At 43.0% G+C, this 25,031-nt stretch overlaps 1 protein-coding gene across 1 annotated transcript; it reads right to left on the bottom strand.

The window, feature by feature from the left end:
• Nucleotides 1-21,225: 21,225 nt before the first annotated feature.
• Nucleotides 21,226-21,696, bottom strand: LOC133914696 (secreted RxLR effector protein 161-like). The gene has a single exon (XM_062357746.1). It carries the CDS (start codon nucleotides 21,694-21,696, stop codon nucleotides 21,226-21,228), a length of 471 nt encoding a protein of 156 aa, XP_062213730.1.
• Nucleotides 21,697-25,031: the final 3,335 nt, after the last annotated feature.

Raw genomic sequence — 25,031 nt, 5'->3', positions numbered from 1 at the left:
ACAAGCTGGTCAATGAAATAGGTTGCCAATCACACAGAAGCCAGCCGATCGGGTCTCACTCAGCTATCCTAGGACTAACGCGTGGCTAAGTGGTGGTAGGACCAACACACCTCGAAGATCTCCCTGTAGGTTCTCTCGCTTGACCACAAATCCTAGCTCACACTTGGCCACCGCTTCCCAGATATGACAGTCAATGGAATCTTTGATAAGCGTTGTTAGGGGTTCAGGGCGAGTAGGTTCGGTCCTTTCCTCTTGAAGTGTATGAGGCAGCCACCCGGCAACAATCTCTACGGGTTTTATGTTCTTACGTTCATGCATGCATTCAGCGTAGACGGAGACTCTGTCAGATACAATGATGTTGAGCTATGAAATTACATATAGATGCCTTCTTTTCAATTTCTATACATGTTGAAGGACTGATTCTTTCTATTCTTAAAAAGCAGCCCTCCAAACTTAGCACAGGTGCATTACAACCTGCAGAAATACATGCCCTTCAAGAACAGATCATCGGGTTCTTCTTGGAACATGTTATCGACCCAAATGACGAGTTTAATGAACCAATCGTGCCGTCGATGCGAGACAAACCTTCATATGACATCGTACCTTTTATTAGAGAATATGTGACAAGGAGGAAGTCTATCAGGGGGTTAGACTACTTATATATCGCCAAATGACACCATATTAATGAATGATATTAATTATTATGTATTAATGATGGACATGAATTACTATGTATTAACAATGTGTCTTTATTATTGATTTACATTAAATGTGTCTTATTGTATGCATGTATTAAGAAGGTGAGAGAGACAAAGAGATCGAGGAGAGAGAGAGAGAGAGGGAGGGTAGAGAGAAGAGAGATAGAGATATTGAGAGGGAGAGAGACATGGAGGATATAGAGGATAAGGATTGGTTAATCATGATCATAATTGCAATATATATGCATGCTTATGCAATCCCACAAATCAACAAACCAAAATAACTACCTTGTCAATCACTCATCACACATAAACCAAAGCATATTTTGACTTGGTTTCTCAATCTCGCCCTTGATGAGTGCATTGACAAATCTCGAAGCACAAAGGTTTTGGTTTGAGAATATTCACCAAGAAAAGCCCATCCAAGTGAACAAAAACTCAAAAAAATTGCAAAAGATGTCATTTGGCATAGGAAAAAATTGCATAAGCTCAAAAAGAACCAAATACAAGCCAAAGACAAAAGCTCCCTCTAGATGGATGCACATTTTTCATTACGCAAGATTGTTCTTTGAGATTTATTGCATATGTAGTGCATATGTTTTCCAAAAGCTTAGTGCATATTTTCTCCCTCTTTGGTAATGAAAATAAGGTTCTTCTCAAACTTGAGGTTGGGCAATCCTCAGATCAAGCCCAGGGCACTCAAACGAGAAAGCAAATCAAAGCTCATGTGCTCTAACCTCTTATGCCACATCCAAAGCTCAAAAGAAGCTTGAACAATCAAGCATCGAGAAGACCCAAAAGACTCAAAAAAATCATCTCCAAATACTCTCCCTACTCGAGAAATCCAACAAATCAAAGTGTCTGAGGAATCAATAACTCGTGAAGCATCACGCTTACAACGCACTTCTAAGTCATCATCCAGTAACTAAGATACAAAAAGCAAATTGTATCCTAGATGCTCTACCAAAGCTATATCTTTGAGAGTGAAACTCTCACTCACTCTTACCCTACCTTTGGCCTTCACTCTTCCTTTTCTATCAACCATGGACGTGATGTACTCGTGTCGCTTCATTGGGGTGAAGCTAAAGAACTATGATGCATCTCCGGTTATATGGAGTGAACAACCAAAGTCAATGAGCCACTTGTTCTTCAAGCCTTCGTCTACCATCTACATATGAGATGGATAGTAGGTGGGTGGCTCAGTACTGAGGTTAGACAAAAACCTCTTGAGAATCTAGTATTGGGTCATCCGCCATGAAGCAGTAAAAGTAGGTGCATGCAAATCAACACTAACTCGCTGAGGGCGAGTACCATGATGAAGAAAATATGGTCCGTCAAAGTATTGCAACTCAAAGCCTCTGACATGTGATCCAAGACCATTTGAGTCATGATAAGATCCATGTCGGGCACCACCTCTAGTAGGAACCTGAAGAGCGTCGGAACCTTATGAGTAAGAGTGAGGAAAAACTCATGTACACCAGAAGAGGGGCAGTACATGTTCCGAGTGCCTCATTCCTACTCATGTCACTCATCCCTCCTTCAGTGAAAGCAAAACCCAACTAGGTAACCCTCTCTCTAGCAGTAGGTGCAGCGGCAGCGTCTCTTTGGTGCTTGATGCTGGTCACTCTAGACTCTCTCACATGGGCTTTCATCTTAGGATGTGGAGCTCTCTTGAGTTACGGTGTGGATTTCTTCTTGGTCGGTTGTGGTGTGAGTTTTTTCTTGGTGGGTTGTGGTGTGAGTTTTTTCTTGGTGGGTTGTGGTGTGACATTGATCTTAGATTTCTCAGCCTCAAGGATAGTAGGTGTGATAAAAATAGTCTTACTATCCCCATTGAAACCACCCTCTCAAAAGCCAACCCTAAAGCTAAACCTATCTTATCTGCATATATTTTTATCTTTACCAAAATCATATTCCTTTTGCCCTTGCCTTCTGAGCACAGGTGAAATAATGGAATAATGGACTCGCGCCCGCGCTGCCATGTTATTGGGCCCTGGATTAGTCACGCCCACGGGCACAAAACCAGCTCTTTGAGTGCGGTACCCGTGGGTTCCAAACCCGTTGGTCAAAATGCCATCCCTTCATGCAATTTACTCTTAAGGCATTAACATTCAACTGTAGCCTCATTATGGGCTAAGGCAAGTCACTTGCCTTTTTGTTACTTATTCGCAATGTCTTTGTCAACTTTACCCCTCTCCAAGAACTCATATCTTCTGTAGAGATACAAACAAGTATAAATTAATGCCAAATAAAATTTAATGAACACCAAAATTCAAAAATTTGTCAGCTTTAAGGTATATCTCGATATTAGATCAGTTAAGAAAAATGTCAATGAACCTGACACACAATCTAAGCTGTCTCACTAACAAGTGGGCTATCATTTTCTTTTGCTTTTTAAACCAAAATTCCTTTCATGGAGTCACTGAAGCGTGAGCATGGATCCATAGTGTGGACTAATTCCCCTGTGTCTCTGGACTAGGCAGAGCCCAAATGCCAATCCTTGCCAACGAATTAAAGGGTTACTTTATTTTTCAATCCTAAAATGGTATCCATGTAGCCTTGAAACATTCCATTTAGATGCATTTTAAATCAGGAGCTTACCAAATGCTTCGAGCCGTCGAAGGAGTACCGAGGCAGAAGGGGAGAGTAGAGACTTTGAGGCCGTTTAGTTTCACGTAAAACGTGCTTCAATAAATGTATTGCAAAAAAATTGCCACTATTCTGGCAACTCTGATCTGGCTGAGATATCATTAAAAAATAAATTGAGGTTACAAGTGCCTGAGATATTTACCAACATTTAGCAGCACAATGAGGGCTCAACAAATCTTTGAATTTTTAGCAGCATAATGAATGCTCCCCAAATCTTGGAATTTTTTTAGTAGCATAATTGTTGATGATATATGAACCACCGATCTAACGAACTTGTTAAAAAATCAGAAAATATTTTAAGTAGACGAGACACGAGGAATATACATAAATTTTTAGACAGGCTCGGGTCTCTCTAAGGAATAATCCTAAATCATATTTGTCTTGTATTAATCTGAACTTATTACAAAAGGATGTAGCTAGCCTAGATGGATCTTAACCTAGTCGGTGGCTTCCTTCTTGACTTATGTTGCCTTCTCTCGACTTGTTTTGGCTTGTGTCTCTTCGGTTTGGCCTCCCCCTCCGTAGGCCCCCCAGGCTCCGTATATATATGGGGAATTGTATGTCCTCTGGAGTCTTCTTTCTCATTCTTGGAGATAAACTTCCCTATTTACGAGATACACTGGGTCCTACAGGTAATTTTCTTTCATCAGAGATCCCCTTTCTGGAGATAGAAATATGATTCGAAAATTACGAAAAACTCTAGAATGCCCAGATACGGTAATTATCCATTAGTTATCGTCAAGTCCACATCAGTACGTGAAATGAGATTATGACATATCAAGAAACTTAGCCCAGCCGAGGAAGACATCTCGACAGGTTGCCTCTCCGAGTTATAACTCGGGTTTCCGGGTAGGATGCACGTCTATCCGAGTTCCTAGTTGTCATTTGGTCATCTAGTTTGGATATTAGGTCTTCTCTGGGTAGTTACATGAGCCTTCGGGTAGGGACCTCACCTGAGTAGGAAATTCGGGTCAACCGATAAGTATTGTCCCAACTTTTTGGGATTCCGAGAAGGTTGGGAGAAATCTGGCTCTCCGTCTAGTGGGTTTCTCGAAAGTTGAACCGTCATGGCGGAGATTTCGCGTGGTGGTGAAAGAATTTTTCCTCCTTTTCTGACAAAAGATCAAGATAATATTTGGAAACTAAGCGATTTTGTCGATGTAGTGCGCTAGCTCTCCTAGTATTTTGTGCTAACAGCCGCTGCATGTGCCGGAAGAGATATCGAATAGGAAATGTGATGGGACCCTAGCACAGAAGATCATAGCTCCGAGTAGGACTCGAAAACACCACGTTGGCTAGTCGAATAATCATCGACTCCTCTTAGGCTTTCTTTTGTATACTGTGTATGGAAATAGAAACTTATTCTTTTGTTAGTAAAAAAACAAAAAATAATGTAAATAAAAATGGTGGGACTTCTTAGGAACTTGATATCAAGAAGATAACAACAACCTAACATACTCACTTCCTCTTTCGGCTAGGTTAGGATTACTTTGTCACTAATCAAGGAGCTTAATCGGGTCAGCTCTGGGTCCAGCATGAGTGTGAGGCATCATAGCCCCCGGGCACTTAGGGACGTGATAAGGAACCTTTATCACATCACGCGAGGTCATAACCTAGAACATCATCCCCACGCAAAGGAAGTTGCTTTGGCACATGCACAATATGTTGTCGTTAGCTCTTGGTATATTGTATTCATCCAGCCCCGACTAATTATCTGGAAAGAAAACTCATATAGGCAATTAAAGATGAAAAGATAAAATACTATTGACCAACCATTATGAATTAGCCAGCCGGGGTAAGAGAAAGGAATTGAATGCTCATATTTCCCCTTTGGTTGTAGAAATTCTTGTTTCAAGAAGTTGATTCCCATGTGCCCTTGTTCGGGCTTATCCAAGTGCGCGCGATAGGTAGACGTACCCGGATTGTGGCTTACCACTGGTGTACCCGTCTTACAGGTGCCAGCCATTTAGTTTAGGGAAGACAAAAAAGAAAACAAAGAGATTCAAGCGACCTTACGGGAAATATGAACCTTTATTAGTGTAAATTTACTCTTAGTATTACACATAAAACTTTTGGAGTTGGTTCCCTATCTTAAAACTTTTTCTTGTAGTTTGTAATAAATAACTTAGTAGATTTGCTAGACTTGTAGAAATTTAAATGCTTTTCATATTTGATGGGAATACTTCATGCTGGATGCATTTGACATCATATCATGATCTCCCTACTGACTTATTCTTTTGATTAGTTCCTTCAATACCATATATTCGGAAAAATGCATGCAATATGAGCGATAGGGAAATGAAGGCATGCTTGTTCCCTATCTACTTGTCTCTTTCTCGAGTGCATCACTCCCTACAAGAATTCATACATAATGACCATCAATCATCACCCTTCGCACGAGAAAGAAAAATGTTCGCGTGAACGGGGCTTGTGCAACTTGTCGCACAAGTGACGTTTCATACATTCTTGCCAATGTATTTATTTCCCGTACCATCGCCTTACGAGAGACCCCATATAATCGCCACATGGGTAGACAACCATAACTGCCATTGTATGGTGGATGTTCATACGTTATTACTAACGTATTCACTTCCTATACCATCACCATACGGGACACATCAGGCCCTTACCTCGCACTGGTTGAGCCCCCAATATTTACCGCCATCGGGATGTGTTCCTTACCATCTTACCTTTTTTGTTGATTACGTCGATGCAACATAAATCACAAAGACATCATAATATGGAACGAAAAAAACATAGGTGCAGGAACCAAAAATATTTTACACTTAAAGTCATAGTATAGCTAACTTAATCATCCAAATGTTCACGCAAGGAAGCTACACCCTATTACACTTTCTCATCTTCACCAACTTAGAACCACTCGCCCAAAGCGGTCGTCCTTAACCCCTTAAGAAGAGGACGAGTCACGGATCAAGATTAAACATGTTATCCACAAGAAGATGTAAGGCAACATCTAAGACAAGATGAGGAATAAAGGAGAGTAAACACTTAGAATAAAAAGATAACTTTTCTGGGTTGCCTTAGTGGGGTTGATATGTTTTATTAACCCATCTTCAGTTCTTTAAGCTACTTCATTAAACTAAGCTCTGATACACGCTATGAGGAATCGTCCAAATAGTATTCTAATTAATCATTAAGTCGGTCATTTCCATAATCACGACTGCAATGATTAACCAGAATACCATTCCAGTAGTCCCGACATGTGTTTTGTGCACAAGATAGGAACACATGCCTTTCCAACATATATCATCACAACAACACTTAAAAAATAGAGAAAATGAAATTATATCACAAGTCTTTAAGTATTTACAATTTCTAACAATTTACAGCAAAAGAGAGCTAGGAGACAAAAGGAACATATTCACCTCCTAGCCAAAAGAGAAACTACGCAGCAAAAGATGACATCTATAAACAACAAAAGATAGGTGGAGCCATATATACCTTTAGGCTCCAACCCCAAAATCGTGTCACTCTAATAGTTTGCACTACTCATGCTTGCCACCTAGATCGTCAGCGTGAAGTAGCTGAACACTAGCTCCTCCTCGCCTACAGAACCTGAAAGGGCAACATGAGTACGAAGGTACTCGCAAGACTTAATCCATAATGGGTACACATAAATAACTAAACTCCTAGGATTATAACAGCCACAAGGTTAAGTAGATTCACATGCAAAAGCAATTTTTGACATATATGTGTAAGCATCTACACATGACCACCTATACCATTCTATACTGCAATTAGCGACATAAACATATATATTACTAGAACCATCATAAATATATCTGAGAATAGAACCATCTCATCTACATCCCAATATACCATACCATATCATCCCACATTCGTGGCTCTACGATTGATACGGATGGATAAAAGCATGCTCATGACCAAGAGCATGATAATTCGAATTGATCTTACACCCTGTAGGGGGTGAAACTTTACCAACACGACTCGGTGATCATTCAGCTTGTGTTACCACACAGATCCACACAAGAGGGTACTCGTTTCAACCTTTCTCATACCCGAAACTACCCACTTGCACATGCCCTTATGGCACGGGGGGTTACCGCGAGCGCGTCCCGAACACCTCTGGCTCCCCACCACCTTGCTTCTCCTATTCTTTCTCTCTTACACGTCATAGGGACGCATGGCAACCGTTAGCACGGTGTATGATAATCAACTTATCTTACGATTAGATCAAGATGTGGTTAGTATGGAAAGTGCTAGAGCCAACGGCACCGATGGACGGTACTTAATCGATGAAAGCGATCTATGGCATCTGAGTTCCTCTTCCGACCTACCCCTAGTACTGCCCACATCTCGTCTCATCCTCACTCTCATACAATCCATATTCTTATCATCATTGTGAATAATAATTGACATTTAGCTCTTGAATGATAGAACATTCCACCGCTCGACATCTACCAAAGACCTATGTATTTCTAAGCATCTCTTACCAGTTTTAAGGAAGACATTCTCATTATTATACTCAGGCTATAGGATAAGGATCGTCAACAAGATCAAGGTAGAAGTAATACATCAACATAGATTCTACCCATGTAATTTGACATTGGAACCCTAACATGCATAACATGCATAAGCATAATTTATCAATTGAGACTTTACAAGATCCAAAATATGAGGTGCAATATGCTTAAATGTTTGCCTTGCTACTCAGGCTTCTGCAAGATGCTACCTGTGCAGCACTCACATAACTCTGGCGGTTTGGTGTCGCCTTCAATCACCCCTGTGCCACACTCTAGTCTTTTTGTTCTCTAAATAAAAGCTCATGCAATGATGAGCATGAAAGAAATACAAGGAAATATGCTACATGATGCATAACAATGGAGGATGCAACATAAAAACAAGCTACAAGTACACAACACACGAAAGAACACAACTCCTGAACTTCTGACAGAACTCGAAAGTTCCAGGTTAACCTCTAGACATGGTCCTCGGGTTGCCACTTTTTGATTGATCGGAGGTTCCGGGTTAAGGCCGGAATTTCCGGGTCGAGCCGGAACATCCAAGTTTGGCTCTAAACGGGGTTCTCGGTTAATCCTAACTTGGCTTAACTCGAAACTTCCGAGCTACACCTGGAACTTCCAGGTGGGGGTTCTCGTTTAGCTCCAACTAGGATCATCTGGAACTTCCGTGTTCAGGAAGAAAACACGTTCTCGTTGATTTCATTGCCAATTCACTTTGCATGCTAAATCTATCCCACATAAATATGTATATGCACTAGCCCAAGGGTTCTAGACTCAATTTACGCATTAAATCATGCAATTGTCCAAGTACAATTCAATTTGGTCTACCCAGAACTTCCAGGTTGAACTCGAAACTTCCGGGTTCGGGCAGAACACGGGTTTTGCAAGGAACTTTGGTCGATTTGATTTGCAAACCTTACCAATTTAAAGAGACAAGGGTTTTGCACTAGCACATAGGTTCTACACTTCATCCACCAACCAAACAACATGATTTCCTAGCTCATACCCATACAAATTCCTCTAATTAGCTCCAAACATCAAGAACACCAAAAGAGGCCAAGAACGGCTTGAATCCTTCATGTATGCGCAAAATACTTGGATGGATGGGAAGCATAGAAGCTAGGTATCACGAGGGTACCACACATATATCTCGATTTTGCTTCTTGAAGGAGAAATCCGAGGGATAATGAGAGAGGGCTTGAGAGAGGGGAGAGCAGCTCTCCTGCTCGGTTGGATAGGGAGAGAGCTAGGGAGAGGAGTGAGGGGATGGGGCTGCAGCTGAGGGAGGGGAAGGGAGTGGTTGCCAACTCTAGTGGGCCCAATTTGCTAGAGAAACAAGGCCGTTTCAATTGCCAAAATATTTCCTTCTCTCCTATTTTATATCTCTCTTTTTATTACCCAAACCGATGTGCTCGAGTGCTCCAAAAAATAAAATTGCTCAAAATTAAACATGATGCTAATGATGCATGATTATGCTTAAATACATGGTTACAGATTTGAGATGTGACAAACCTCCCCACTTAAAAGAATCTCATCCCGAGATTCGAGTGAGCTTATGGAAGAGTATGGTGACTCTAGGAACTTCATGAGTTGAACGGTAAAGAAATGATGCAAATGACATCAAAATGCCATGTTGTCAGAGATAGCACTAAGGTAACACTCACAGGTTGGAGAAGAACTCGGGATAATCAGCACTGAGTCGATCTTCACGTTCCCACGTCGCTTCATCTTCGAAGTGATTACTCCACTGAACTTGAATGAACTTGATAGAGTGACGTTGGGTTTTGTGTTCCATTTCATCCATAATCCGTATGGGTCACTCACAATAAGAGAGATCCAGCTGCAAATAATGGTTTGCAACTTCCATGATTTTAGTTGGGACTCGAAGGCATTTCTTCAATTGTGAGACATAGAAGACGTTGTGCACGACGGAGAAGGATGGAGGTAGCTCCAGCTGATATGCCATCTCTCCTCACCAAGCAATGATTTGGAAAAGCCCTACATAGCGAGGTGCCAACTTTCCTCTGACTTGAAAGCGTCGAATCCCCTTGAGATGAGACACCTTGAGATATACAAAATCTCCAATGGCGAACATGAGTTCTCTTCAGCGGCGATCCGCATAATTCTTCTGACGAGATTAAGCCGTGAGAAGACACTGGCGAATAGTCAGAACATGCTCTTCTGCCTCTTTGACCAAATCTAGGCCTAGAAAAGCTCTTTCGCTAGACTCAGACCAATTCAATGGCGTTCGGCATCTTTGGCCGTAGAGAGCTTTAAATGACGATATTTTAATGCTTGATTAATAGCTGTTGTTGTAGGCGAACTCGGCAAATGGTAAGTAAATCTCCCATTTCTTCTCATATGTGAGAGCACAAGCTTGCAATATGTCTTCCAGAATTTGATTTACCCTCTCAGTTTGACCATCGTTTTGGGGATGATAAGCGGTGCTATGGAAGAGCTCAGTTCCCATGGCTTCATAAAGGCTCTTCTAGAAATGAAAGGTGAACTGAGTGCCTCGATCGGAGATGAGTTTCATCGAAATTCCATTAAGGCAAACAATTTGAGTGAGGTATAACTCTGCATAGTCCTTGGCACTATATCGAGTCTTCACAGGGAGGAAGTGCACTGACTTTGTGAGTTGGTCCACAATGATCCAAATCGAGTCATACCCTTGATAGGTCTTAGGTAATTCGGTAATGAAATCCATACCGATCTCCTCCCATTTTCAAGAGGGAATAGGTAAGGGCTGGAGCGTACCGGCCGGCTTGAGGTGTTCGGCCTTCACTCTCCGACAAACATCACACTCAGCGACGCATCGAGCGATTTCATGCTTCATGTGGGTCCATCAAAATCTAGGCTTGAGGTCTTGGTACATCTTGGTACTCCCCAGGCGAATGGATAATAATGAATCATGAGCTTCATCCATAATTTTCTTTCTCAGCTCCGGAATCTTAGGGACCACTAGTCTCTTTCCAAACCACAAGACACCATGATCATCTTTAGAGAAATAGGTATCCTTTCCTTCCTTCATTTTGTCTCGAATTTGGGCCATGCCCTTATTCTCCTTTTGAGCTTCTTTGATTTGATCTAGGAGGGTGGATCTGATTACCAGGTTTGCAAGAAATCCCTCTGAAACCATCTCAAGTCAAAGCCTTCGGAAATCATCACAAAGTGTGGTGACTCTGGGCTGGAGCGAGAGATAATTGCATCGAGCCTATTGACTCGCTGCATCGGCGAAAACATTCGCCTTATCGGGATGATAATGAACTTCCAACTCATAGTCCTTGATCAGTTCAAGCCATTTTCCTTGTCTCATATTCAGATCAGCATGAGTGAAGATGTACTTAAGACTTTTGTGATCTGTATAGATGCGGCAAAGATTACCTAGCAGATAGTGACACCAAATCTTCAAAGCATGAATAACTGACGTAAGCTCTAAGTCATGAGTTAGGTAGTTCTCTTCATGCCGCTTCAATTGGCGTGAGGCGTATGCAACAACTCGGCTCTCTTGCCAGAGGACACCGAGGCCTATACGAGAAGTATCGCAATAGACATCGAAACCCTTGTCCACTTCAAGCTGAGCAAAAACGGGAGCGGTCATGAGCAGTTTCTTCAAGGTTTGGAAAGGTGACTCACATTCATTTGACCGCTCCAATACACTTCCTTGCTTCAAAAGTTCAGTCATGGGCTTAGAGATCTTGGATAAGTTCTCGATGAACCAGTGGTAATAACCCATGAGTCTGAGAAAACTCCGGATGTCGGTGACACTCTTGGGTTGAACCCAGTTGAGAACTTCTTGTACTTTGCTCGGGTCAACAGCAACTTTGTTCTCCGATAAAACATGACCCAGAAAAGTGACTTCTTTGAGCCAGAACTCGCATTTATTGAATTTGGCATAGAGATGGTGATCTCAAAGTCAGGCAAGAAAAACTCGGAGGTGCTCATAATGTTCTTCTTCAGTCTTGGAGTTGATGAAAATATCATCAATGAAAACCACGACAAACCTATCGAGTTCTTCCATGAAGAATGTATTCATCAAATACATGAAGAATGCCAGCACATTGGTTAGGTCAAAAGACATAATGGTAAACTCATAGAGCCTGTAATGGGTAGAGAAAGCTGTCTTTGGAATATCCTCCGGTCAGATCTTTATTTGGTGATAACCCAATCTCAAATAAATCCTGGAGAAAACCCGAGCACCAGTCAACTGATCGAACAGAATGTCAATCCAAGAAAGTGGATACTTATTCTTGACGGTGGCCTCATTCAACGAATGGTAATCAACATACATCTGCAAAGTTTGGTCCTTCTTCATCACAAAAAGTGACAGGCATCCCAAAGGTGGGGAGCTCAGACGAATAAAACCTTTTGAGAGAAAAACCTAAATCTGCTTCTTCATCTCTACCAATTCATTTGGAGACATCTGATAAGACCTCTTTAAAATCGAGGTTGTACCAAGTAAAAGCTCAATAGAGAATTCTACTTCTCGGTCGGGTGGTATTCGTAGCAATTCATCTAGGAAGATATCAGGAAACTCACAGACCATAGGAATATCCAGAAGACTCGTGGTTGTCACACTTATCAAGGCATATAAGTGGAGACCACCCTCTCCAAGGTGAAGAGAAACCCGCACGCCACTTGAATTTTTGAGAGAAACAACCCTCTTGGTGGAATCAATACGAGCACCATATCGGATTAGCTAATTCATTCCTAATATAATGTCCACTCCTCTAGTATCAAGCAGGATCAAATTTGCAAAGAACGAAACCCCTTCAATAAGAATCTTAACTAAAGGAATGAACCGATCGGCTTGTAACTTAGCACCAAGCGCATCGATATGGAATGAAGAAGGTAGGGTCTAGGTGACCATATTGTGACCCAAGAGATAACCTTCCTTGGTGAATGAATGAGATGCACCAGAATCGAAAAGTACAACTGCAGGGTGAGAATACACAAGTAGCATACCAACGAGCACCCTATCGTCCTCTCGAGCTTCCTCGGTGGTGATGTGGTTCACTCGTCCACACTTGGGAACGTGCACTGTCTTGGAAGCTTGTGGAGTGGGTTGAGCTGACAGTGAAGGCCTTGGAGCAGTCACCATGGCTCATAGCTTTGGAAAAGGGCAAACCCAAGCAAAGTGGCCGGCACGCCCACAGTTGTAACATGGCCGTTTAGGCCACCTGTCACGCTCCCTTCCAATCCCGTGGGTCTTAGAGGTTGCCCTTGCGAAGAGGACGACGTACATCAAACTACCCACATTGGTCATGGAGCAGCCGAAGTCGCCGTGAGAGATGGTGGAGGTTGACTCTTCGTTCATGGGCGTTGAGAGCTCCCGCCCATGGAAGGCAACGAAACTCTCTTGCGCTTCTTCTCCTCTTGGAGGTTCTTCATCTTGAACTCGGCCTTGAGAGAGTTGCTTACCAACTTATTTAAATCGGAGAACTCATGAGCCGACAAGCGGTCTTGCAGCTTGGATGAGAGGCCATTCATAAAACGATATTACTTCTTTCATCGGTGTTGGCCTCTTCCAACGCATATTGTGCAAGGTGGTTGAACACCTGTACATACTCCATAACAAACTTGCCTCTCTGCTGGAGGTCCAGGAATTCCCGCATCTTGATTTCCATTAACCCCTTGGGAATGTGATAGTCACGGAAGGCCTGGCGGAACTCCGCCGAAGACACCCGGTGATTGGCAGCGTGTATGGCGAGATAGTTGGTCCACCACGTGCCAGCGGCACCCTGAAGTTGATGGGCGACGAAGAGAGCCTTCTTGTGGTCCCCGCACCAAAGGAGAGCGAGCTTCTGCTCGATGGTGCGAAGCCAATGGTCAGTGTTGCGAGGATCGTCAACGCGCATGAAGGTGGGCGCCTGATTCCGAAGAAAATCTGAGAAGTCATCACGGCGTCTGACTCCACCTCTTCCTTGAGGGGCCATGTTACACACAAGAGCTTCTAGGAGATCCATCTCTGCTTGAAGGTTTTGCTCAATCTGCATTAGCACATCCGCCATGCTTGGCGGTGGAGGCGGCATTGGATTGCTCTCATTAGAACCCTCAGGAAGATCTCCAAGATTTTAGCGGATTCTCATCCTATTGTGACAATAAGATAAAAGAGAGATGAAAGGTCAAGCTCCAACATAGCAAAAGTAACATTAGTTGGATATCACTTTCTTGGACCCATAATACCATATATTGGGGAAAACGCAAGCAATATGAGCAATAGGGAAATGAAAGCATGCTCGATCCCTATCTACATGTCTCTTTCTCGAATTCATCGCTCCCCACAAGCATTCATACATAATGACCACCAATCATCACCCTTCACGCAAGAAAGAAAAGTGTTCGCTCAAGCGGTGCTGGTGCAACTTGCCTCACAAGTCATGTTTCATACGTTGTTGCTAACGTATTCACTTTCTGTACCATCGCCTTACGAGACACCCTATGTAATCGCCACAAAGGTAGAGACCATAACTACAATCGTATTGTAGACGTTCATATGTTATTGCTAATGTATTCACTTCCCGTACCATCGTCGTACAGGATATATCAGGCCTCTACCACGCACCGGTTGAGCCCCTTATATTTATCACCATCGGGATGCGTTCCTTACCTTCTTACCTTTTTCTCGATCACGTCAATGCAACAATCACAAAGACATCATAATATGGAACAACACGATGTGGAAACAAAAACAACATAGATGCAGCAACCAACAATATGTTATACTTAGGGGCATAGTATAGCTAACTTAATCGTCCAAACGTTCACACAAGGAAGCTACACCCTATTACACTTCTCTCATCTTCACCAACTTAGAACCACTTGTCCAAAGCGACCATCCTTAACCCCTTAAGAAAGAGACGAGTCAGGGATCAAGATTAAGCATGTTATCCACAAGAAGATGTACGGCAAAATCTAAAACAATGTGAGGAATAAAGGAGAGCAAACACTTAGGATGCAAAGATAACTTTTGTGGGTTGTCTTAGTGGGGTTGATATGTTTTATTAACCCATCTTAAGTTCTTTAGGATACTTTATTAAACCAAGCTCTGATACCATGCTATGAGAAACTATTCAAATAGTATTCTAATTAATCATTAAGTCAATTATTTTTATAATCATGACTGCAATGATTAATCAAAATACCATTCCGGTAGTTCTGGCATGTGTTCTGTGCCCAAGATCGGAACACACTACTTTCCAACATATATCATCTCTACAAAGCTCAGTAAAGAGATAATAATGAAATTATATCGTAAGTCTTTAAGTATTTACAATTTCTAACAATTTACAGCAAAAAAGAGATATGAGACAAAAGGAAAAATTCACCCCCTAGCCAAAAGAGAAACTACGCAGCAGAAGATGACATCTATAAACAACAAAAGATAGGTGGAGCCATATGTCCTTAGGCTCCACCCCAAAATCACATCACTCGAATAGTTTGCACTACTCATGCCTGCCACCTATATCGTCAGGCGTGAAGTAGCCAAACACTAGCTCCTCTTCGCCTGCAGAACCTGAAAGAGCAGTGTGAGTACGAAGGTACTCGCAAGACTTAATTCATAATGGGTACATATAAATAACTCAACTTCAAGGAATATGCATTTGGAGGATTAGCAAGGAACGACCACAAGGTTAAGTAGATTCACATGCGAAAGCAATTTTTGACATATATGTGTAAACATCTACACATGACCACATATATCGTTCTATACTGTAATCAGCGACATAAACATATATATAACTAGAACCATAATAAATATATCTGAGAATAGAACCATATCAACTACATCCCAACATTCCATACCATATCATCCTACATTCGTGACTCTACAACCGATGCGAATGGACAGAAGCAAGCTCATGACCAAGAGCACGGTAATTCGAATTGATCTTACACCCTGTAGGGGGTACAACTTTACCCACACAACTCGAGAACCATTCGGCTTGTGTTACTACATAGGCCCACACAAAGGGGTACTCGTGTCAACCTTTCTCATACCCGGAACTACCCACTTGCACATGCCCCTATGGCACCAGGGTTATCGCGAGCGCGTCTCAGACACCTCCGGCTCCCTGCCACCTTGCTCCTCCTATTCTTTTTCTCTTACGCATCATAGGGACGCACAACAAGCGTTAGCATGGTGTATGATAATCGGTTTATCTTATCATTAGATCAACATGTGGTTAGTATGGAAAGTCCTAGAGCCAACGGCACTGACAGACGGTACTTAATTGATACAAGCGATCTATGGCATCTGACTTCCTCTCCCAACCTATCCCTAGCACCGCCCACATCTCATCTCATCCTCACTCTCAAACAATCCATATTCTTATCATCATTGTGAACAATAATTGACCTTTAGCTCTCGAACGATAGAACATTCCACCGCTCAACTTCTACTAAAGACCTATGCATTGCTAAGCATCTCGTATCACTTTTAAGTAATACATTCTCATTATTATACCCAGGCTACAAGGATAAGGATCATCAACAAGATCAAGGTAGAAGTAATGCATCAACACAGGTTCTACCCATATAATCTGACATTGGAACTCTAACATGCATAACTTACATAAGCATAATTTATCAATTGAGACTTTACAAGATCCAAAATATGAAGTGCAATATGCATAAATGATTGCCTTGCTGCTCCAGCGCCTGCCTGATGCTACCCACGCAGCACTCACAGAACTTCGGTGGTTCGGTGTCGCCTTCGATCACCCCCGCGCCACACTCTGGTCCTTTGTTCTCTAAAGAAGAGCGCATGCAATGATGATCATGAAAGAAATGCAAGGAAATATGCTACATGATGCATAACAATGGAGGATGCAACATAACAACAAGCTAAAGGTACACGACATGTGAAAGAGCACAACTTCTGAACTTCTGATAGAACTCAAAACTTTCGGGTTAACCTCCAGACAGGGTCCTCAGGTTGCCACTTTTTGATTGACTCGGAGGTTCCGGGTTGAGGTCGAAACATCCAGGTTTGGCTCTGAACGGGGTTCTCGGTTAATCCTTACTTAGCTTAACTCAAAACTTCTGAGCTATACTTGGAACTTTCAGGTGGGAGTTCTCGGTTAGCTCTAACTAGGATCATCCGAAACTTCCGGGTTGCAAACCCAGAACTTCCAGGTTCTGGAAGAAAACACATTCTCGTAGATTTCCTTGTTGATTCACCTTGCATGCCAAATCTTTCCAACATAAATATGTATATGCACTAGCCTAAGGGTTCTAGACTCAATTTACACTCTAAATCACACAATTTTCTTAGTATAATTCAATTTGGTCTACCCGAAACTTCCGTGTTGAACCCGGACCTTCCAGGTTTGGGCAGAGCACGAGTTTTGCAAGGAACTTTGGTCGATTTGATTTGCAAACCTTACCAATTCAAAGAGACAAGGGTTTTGCACTAGCACATAGGTTCTACACTTCATCCACCAACCAAACAACATGATTTCCTAGCTCATACCCATATTCCTCTAATTAGCTCCAAACATCAAGAACACCAAAAGAGGCTAAGAACGGCTCGAATCCTTCGGGTATGCGCAAAATACTTGGATGGATTGGAAGCCTAGAAGCTAGGGATAGAAAGGGTACCACACACATACCTCGATTTTGCTTCTTGAAGGAGAAATCCGATGGGAGAATGAGAGAGAGCTTGAGGGAGAGGGGGAGAAGCTCTCCTGCTTTATTGGAGAGGGAGAGAGCGTGGGAGAGGAGTGAGGGGTGGGGCTGCAGCTGAGGGAGAGGAAGGGGGTGGTTGGACAACTCTAGTGGGCCCCATTTGCTAGAGAAAATAAGTCTGTTTCAACTGCAAAAATATTTCCTTCTCTCCTATTTTCTTTCTCTCTTTTTATTACCCAAACCAAGGTGCTCTAGTACTCCAAAAAATAAAATTACTCAAAATTAAACCTGACGCTAATGATGCATGATTATGATTAAATGCATGATTACGGGTTTGGGATGTGACAGCCGATAAGCTGTTACATGGGATCCGAACTAGCCGTGTTAGCCCTCGAGTTTCTGGATTTGCCTCTTGAGGCGATGTGGCAGTGGTTCCGACTAAGGCTTCTTGTTCACCTTGATCCTTGAGCTCTTAGGTTCGTTGGTTGGTTAGTGTTGACATGCTATGTCGAGACTTTGCTTGTCGCAACAGAGACCTACCTTGGGGCAACCCCGGATAGTGATGACCCCTTCGGGTTCTAGGATCTTCACACATTGGGAAGTGTAATATGTGGCTGCCATAAATTTGGCAAGAGTAGGTCTTCCCAAGATGGTGTTGTATGCCATCTCAAAGTCGACCATGTCGAACAGAATCTTTTTCGTTCGGAAGTTGCCATGCTTCTCGAAGGTAACGGGGAGCCATATTTGAGCGATTGGAGTGGCCAAAGATTCAGGTACTATGCCGTGAAAGGCTTGCATAACTAGCTTGATGGCAGATCCATCATGGATTTTTCAATGGATTACTCCGGATAGGTGTCTCGACAATCCATTTTTTCAGAAATTGCAGGGAAAATCTTGTCTTGTGATGAATAGGGCATTCACGACTATCTTGGTAGCCGAGTGGTTCAAACTCGATGCCGTAATACTTAGCACATTGATCCATAAATCGACTTACCTCATCGCTAGAATCGTCGCCAGAAAGTTCTTCGTCGAAGTTCACCCGATCGATCGCCAGTTTGTCGGTGGGATGAGTGAAGTTGTCGTAGAACCCCTCGTTTGAAAAACCGGTCCTCGACGTAGGCGTAGTCAACAGCATGTTTCGTGTAGAATTTTCAATGCCTATTGTCATGACCCCCATAGACGGTGCCAGCTGTCGACGATTTGTGAACTGTCGATCTAACAAACTTGTTGAAGAATTGAGGGATACTTTAAGTAGAAAAATCACAAAAGAAACACGCAGAGATTTTTAGACAGGTTTGAGTCTCCATTAGGATAATAACCTTACATCTAGTTTATCTTGTATTGAACTGAACTTGTTACAAGAGGGGTGTAGCTAGGCTAGATGCATCTAAACCTAGTCAGCAACTTCCTCCTTAACTTCTATTGGCTTCTCTCAACTTGTTTGGGCTTGTGTCTCTTCGGTTTGGCCTTCCCTTCCTTAGGGCCCTCAGACTCCGTATATATGGGGGACGTCGTACATCCTCTAGAGTCTTTCTTCCAGTTCCTAGAGATAAAATTCCCTATTTACAAGATATCTTAGGATCCTGCTAGTAGTTTTCTTTTATCCATGGATTCCTTTCCGGAGATAGAGATATACACTGAGAATTAAGTGAAACCCTGGAGGGTCTAGATATAATAATTATCCAGTAGTAATCGTCAATAATGAATGCTCCCTAAATCTTTGAAAAAAATTTAGCAGCATAATGAATGCTCACCAAACGATGGAGAGCAGGGACCTTGGAAGTTTTTAGCTGTTTGGTGTCGTGCCATGTTTTCCTTTATTACATCTTGCCAAAGCTTCGTGGCCAAATTTGGCAGCACTTGATGATCAGGCTACACATTGCCACTAAGGTTAGTGGTGATGACGCAGCCACTCCCAAAGGTGGGGAGGGATTCTTGCCAAAATTTGGCAACAAAATAAATTCTCACCAAATCAAAACAACTACTGAAGTTTGATAAGACAACCATCTATGGTATGGCTAGGGGAGAAGGGAGACGGGCTAAGCGATTTCAACACTTAGAAGATCTATCCAATCGAGCACATATGTTTTTGGGTTGCCATTGGACCTTTATCACTTCTGTACCCAAAACTATTTAAAAGTGGTACACACACAATTTCACGACGTTCACCCCGCAAGCAAATCCCATAAATGTGGTTCACACATATGTTGCCTCACTTAATCCTCTATGGGAGAAAAATTCCTAAAATGTAGCACACACATTCTAATCCTTGTAGATGTTGCTGGTTGTGCCGTTTGCTTGCTTAATCCAGCCTTTGAAGTAGAAAAATTGGCTGCAAAATTATAGAATGCACTGGCTGCGCCTGGAGAAGCACTAGTTTTGCTTGACTGAGATGTCTGTTGTTGTAGTACCTTTATATTCCTCCTTTGGTCATATAATGTTCTTTTCTGTTTGTCAGATAGCACAGTCCAGGCATCTTGGACCATGTGGAAAGCACCACCAGCATCCACTGACTTGTTCTTGTCGGGGTGGAGTTGAAGAACCAGCTTCCTATACTGTTTTTTCAGGGTCTCATGATCCAATGACATTGGCACGGATAGGTTAGAGTACCAATCCTTCTCACCATCAATCTTCACTGCCGAAGCAAGATATATATGCAAGGTAGTGATCAGCTGAACAATGCCCTCAAGTGTGGGAAACAGAGAGTGTACCTTGACGGCGAATTTCTTGGCCCCCTGCAGGTCCATCGATGCAAACTTCTTCTCTACAATGTCCTTTGCCCTGAGGGTCTCATCCTTGTTGCACTCCATGTCCAGCCCAAAAGGAAACAAATGTTACCTGAAAATCACGAGGGGAAGAGCCAATATCAGATACTAAACTTAGAATATATACCATCATACTTACCATATAGGAATTATGACAACAAAAGACTTAAAATACATTAGTAGCACACCATAGGCGAACTTGCCAAAACACAGTGTAGTTTGATTGTTGTTCTGTGGGGGACACTTGTATGGATTAACAAGTGTCCCCCACACAACAACAATCATAACTACACTGTGTCAGCTGCCACCCTTGTTCCGGTGTGCAGCTGGGATGCGACTATGGATAATTCGGCGCGCAGCCGGATCACACAAGCGTAGGAGGCCTGGAACGATCTCAAGCGAACATAGAGGACACCCAGAGGATTTGGTGCAGCGAACTGATTGCTGCTTTTCGGTTTTTACTTCTCATTATATAGAAACGAAGCACATGAAATGGTCAAACGTGGCCTTGCACGCCATGCCACCACTCGCCATGACATGACAGACTCGGACTCCACACGCACGATGTGGATGCGGCGTGCTCAACTACGCACACGACTCAAAAGGAGAAAAAATGGACTCCTAATAGACTACTGATGCTAACTTATCGAGCATGAAGTTTATTCAACAATTCACCCCCTAAACCTTGTGCTCATTGGAGATTGAGATGACACCAATCCGCATGTGAAGGTCTTCAAATTTCATGTGCCCAAGCGGCTTGGTCAGGATGTCCGCGAGTTGCCCCCCAATGTTGATGGGAACGATGTCAACCTTCCCATCTTCAACGCACTCCCGAATGAAATGGTATTTCATTGCAATGTGTTTTCTCCGATAATGGAACACAGGATTCTTGCTGAGGGCGATCACAGACTGGTTGCCGATGTTGAGCTTGAATGCGCTCGGCTACTCATCTGTTAACTCACGGAGGAGCTGAGCTAGCTAGACAGCCTGACAGGCCACCGTTGTTGCTGCGATGTATTCAGCCACACAGGATGACAATGCGATGACCCTTTTCTTCTGGGACTGCCAATTCGCTAGGCTTGAACCGAAGAAGAAGAGAATGCCATTGGTGCTCTTCCGTGTGTCCACATCGCTGACGAAGTCGCTATCGCTGAAGCCGATGAGACCCTCCTTGATCCCCTTCTTTGTGTAGTACCAGTCGAAATTGATTATTCTAGTGACGTAGCGCAGGATGCGCTTCATAGCTGCATGATGTCCAACCGTGGGGTTCTCCATGAACTGGCTCATGTACCTGACTGAGAATGCGAGATCAGGGCACGAATGCACCAGGTACCGCAAGCTCCCGATGATACTTCGGTATTCAGTGGCGTCAACCGGCAGTGCAAAGCTTGCCTTGCTGAGCTTGAGGCGCTGCTCCATCGGAGTTTGGTAGGGATTGCAGTCCACCATCCCGGCCTTGTCAAGGATGCGCCTAGTGTAGGTAGCTTGTGATAGCTTGATCCTGTTGATCCCCTGTGTGACTTCAAAACTGAGGTAGAAAGAGAGTAACCCGAGATCACTCATCTCAAATTTGGTTTTCATTTGTAGCTTGAAGTGCTCAATTTCCTATTCTTCACTGCCGGTGATAACCAGGTCATCAACATACACTGTGTTTTGGCAAGTTCGCCTATGGTGTGCTACTAATGTATTTTAAGTCTTTTGTTGTCATAATTCCTATATGGTAGGTATGATGGTATATATTCTAAGTTTAGTATCTGATATTGGCTCTTCCCCTCGTGATTTTCAGGTAACATTTGTTTCCTTTTGGGCTGGACATGGAGTGCAACAAGGATGAGACCCTCAGGGCAAAGGACATTGTAGAGAAGAAGTTTGCATCGATGGACCTGCAGGGGGCCAAGAAATTCGCCGTCAAGGTACACTCTCTGTTTCCCACACTTGAGGGCATTGTTCAGCTGATCACTACCTTGCATATATATCTTGCTTCGGCAGTGAAGATTGATGGTGAGAAGGATTGGTACTCTACCCTATCCGTGCCAATGTCATTGGATCATGAGACTCTGAAAAAACAGTATAGGAAGCTGGTTCTTCAGCTCCACCCTGACAAGAACAAGTCAGTGGGTGCTGGTGGTGCCTTCCACATGGTCCAAGATGCCTGGACTGTGCTATCTGACAAACAGAAAAGAGCATTATATGACCAAAGGAGGAATATAAAGGTACTACAACAACAGACATCTCAGTCAAGCAAAACTAGTGCTTCTCCAGGCGCAGCCAGTGCATTCTATAATTTTGCAGCCAATTCTTCTACTTCAATGGCTGGATTAAGCAAGCAAACGGCACAACCAGCAACATCTACAAGGATTAGAATGTGTGTGCTACATTTTAGGAATTTTTCTCCCATAGAGGATTAAGTGAGGCAACATATGTGTGAACCACATTTATGGGATTTGCTTGCGGGGTGAACGTCGTGAAATTGTGTGTGTACCACTTTTAAATAGTTTTGGGTACAGAAGTGATAAAGGTCCAATGGCAACCCAAAAACATATATGCTCGATTGGATAGATCTGTTAAGTGTTGAAATCGCTTAGCCCGGCTCCCTTCTCCCCTAGCCATACCATAGATGGTTGTCTTATCAAACTTCAGTAGTTATTTTGATTTGGTGAGAATTTATTTCGTTGCCAAATTTTGGCAAGAATGCCTCCCCACCTTTGGGAGTGGCTGCGTCATCACAACTAACCTTAGTGACAATGTGTAGCCTGATCATCAAGTGCTGCCAAATTTGGCCACGAAACTTTGGCAAGATGTAATAAAGGAAAACATGGCACGACACCAAACAGCTAAAAAATTCCAAGGTCCCTGCTCTCCATCGTTTGGCGAGCATTCATTATGCTGCTAAAAAAATTTCAAAGATTTAGGGAGCATTCATTATTGACAATTACTACTGGATAATTATTATATCTGGACCCTCCAGGGTTTCACTTAATTCTCAATGTATATCTCTATCTCCGGAAAGAGATCCATGGATAAACGAAAACTACCAGCAGGATCCTAGGGTATTTTGTAAATAGGGAATTTTATCTCTAGGAATTGAAAGAAAGACTCTAGAGGACGTACGACGTCCCCTATATATACGGAGTCTGAGGGCCCTGAGGAAGGGAAAGCCAAACTGAAGAGACACAAGCCCAAACAAGTTGAGAGAAGCCAACATAAGTCAAGGAGGAAGTCGCTGACTAGGTTTAGATGCATCTAGGCTAGCTAAACCCCTCTTGTAACAGGCTCAGATCAATACAAGATAAACTAGATATAAGGTTATTATCCTAATGGAGACTCGAACCTGTCTAAAAATCTCTGTGTGTTCCTTTTGTGATTCATCTACTTAAAGCATCCCTCAATTCTTCAACAAGTTTGTTAGATCGACAGTTCACAAATCGTCGACAGCTAGCACTGTCCATGGGGGTCATGACAATAGGCATTGAAAATTCTACACAAAACATGATGTTGACTATGCCTACATCGAGGACCAGTTTTTCAAACGAGGGGTTCTACGAAAACTTCACTCATCCCACCGACAAACTGGCGATCGATCGGGTGAACTTCAACGAAGAACTTTCTAGCGACGATTCTAGCGATGAGGTAAGTCGATTTATGGATCAATGTGCTAAGTATTACGGCATCGAGTTCGAACCACTCGGTTACCAAGACAGTCGTGAATGCCCTATTCACCACAAGACAAGATTTTCCTTGCAATTTCTGGAAAAATGGATTGTCGAGACACCTATCCGGAGCAATCCGTTGAAAAATCCATGATGGATCTGCCATCAAGCCAGTTACGCAAGCCTTTCACGGCATAGTACCTGAATCTTTGGCCACTCCAATCGCTCAGATATGGCTCCCCGTTACCTTCGAGAAGCATGGCAACTTCTGGACGAAAAAGATTCTGTTCGACATGGTTGACTTCGAGATGGCATACAACACCATCTTGGGAAGACCTACTCTTGCCAAGTTTATGGCAGCCACATATTACACTTACCAATGCGTGAAGATCCTAGAACCCGAAGGGGTCATCACTATCCGGGGTTGCCCCAAGGTAGGTCTCTGTTGCGACAAGCAAAGTCTCGACATAGCATGTCAACACTAACCAAGCAACGAACCTAAGAGCTCAAGGATCAAGGTGAACAAGAAGCCTTAGTCGGAACCACGGCCACATCACCTCAAGAGGTAAATCCAGAAACCCGAGGGCTAACACGGCTAGTTCGGATCCCATGTAACAGCTTATCGGTTGTCACATCCCAAACCCGTAATCATGTATTTAAGCATAATCATGCATCATTAGCGTCAGGTTTAATTTTGAGAAATTTTATTTTTTGGAGCACTAGAGCACCTCGGTTTGGGTAATAAAAAGAGAGAAAGAAAATGGGAGAGAAGGAAATGTTTTTGCAGTTGAAACAGACTTATTTCTCTAGCAAATGGGGCCCACTAGAGTTGTCCAACCACCCCCTTCCTCTCCCTCAGCTATAGCCCCACCCCTCACTCCTCTCCCATGCTCTCTCCCTCTCCAACAAAGCAGGAGAGCTGCTCTCCCTCAAGCTCTGTCTCATTCTCCCATCGGATTTCTCCTTCAAGAAGCAAAATCGAGGTATGTGTGTGGTACCCTCGCTATCTCTAGCTTCTAGGCTTCCAATCCATCCAAGTATTTTGCGCATACCCGAAGGATTCGAGCCGTTCTTAGCCTCTTTTGGTGTTCTTGATGTTTGGAGCTAATTAGAGGAATATGGGTATGAGCTAGG

This window comes from Phragmites australis, chromosome 4 (genome assembly GCF_958298935.1).
Source record: "Phragmites australis chromosome 4, lpPhrAust1.1, whole genome shotgun sequence".
Lineage (NCBI taxonomy): Eukaryota > Viridiplantae > Streptophyta > Magnoliopsida > Poales > Poaceae > Phragmites > Phragmites australis.
The sequence above is the reverse complement of the archived record's forward strand: the minus strand, read 5'-3'. Positions and strand labels throughout refer to the sequence as shown.

Bases quoted from the DNA above. Each gene is read 5' to 3' on its own strand.
- LOC133914696 (XM_062357746.1), bottom strand. From the start codon at position 21,696: ATGGTGGACTGCAATCCCTACCAAACTCCGATGGAGCAGCGCCTCAAG.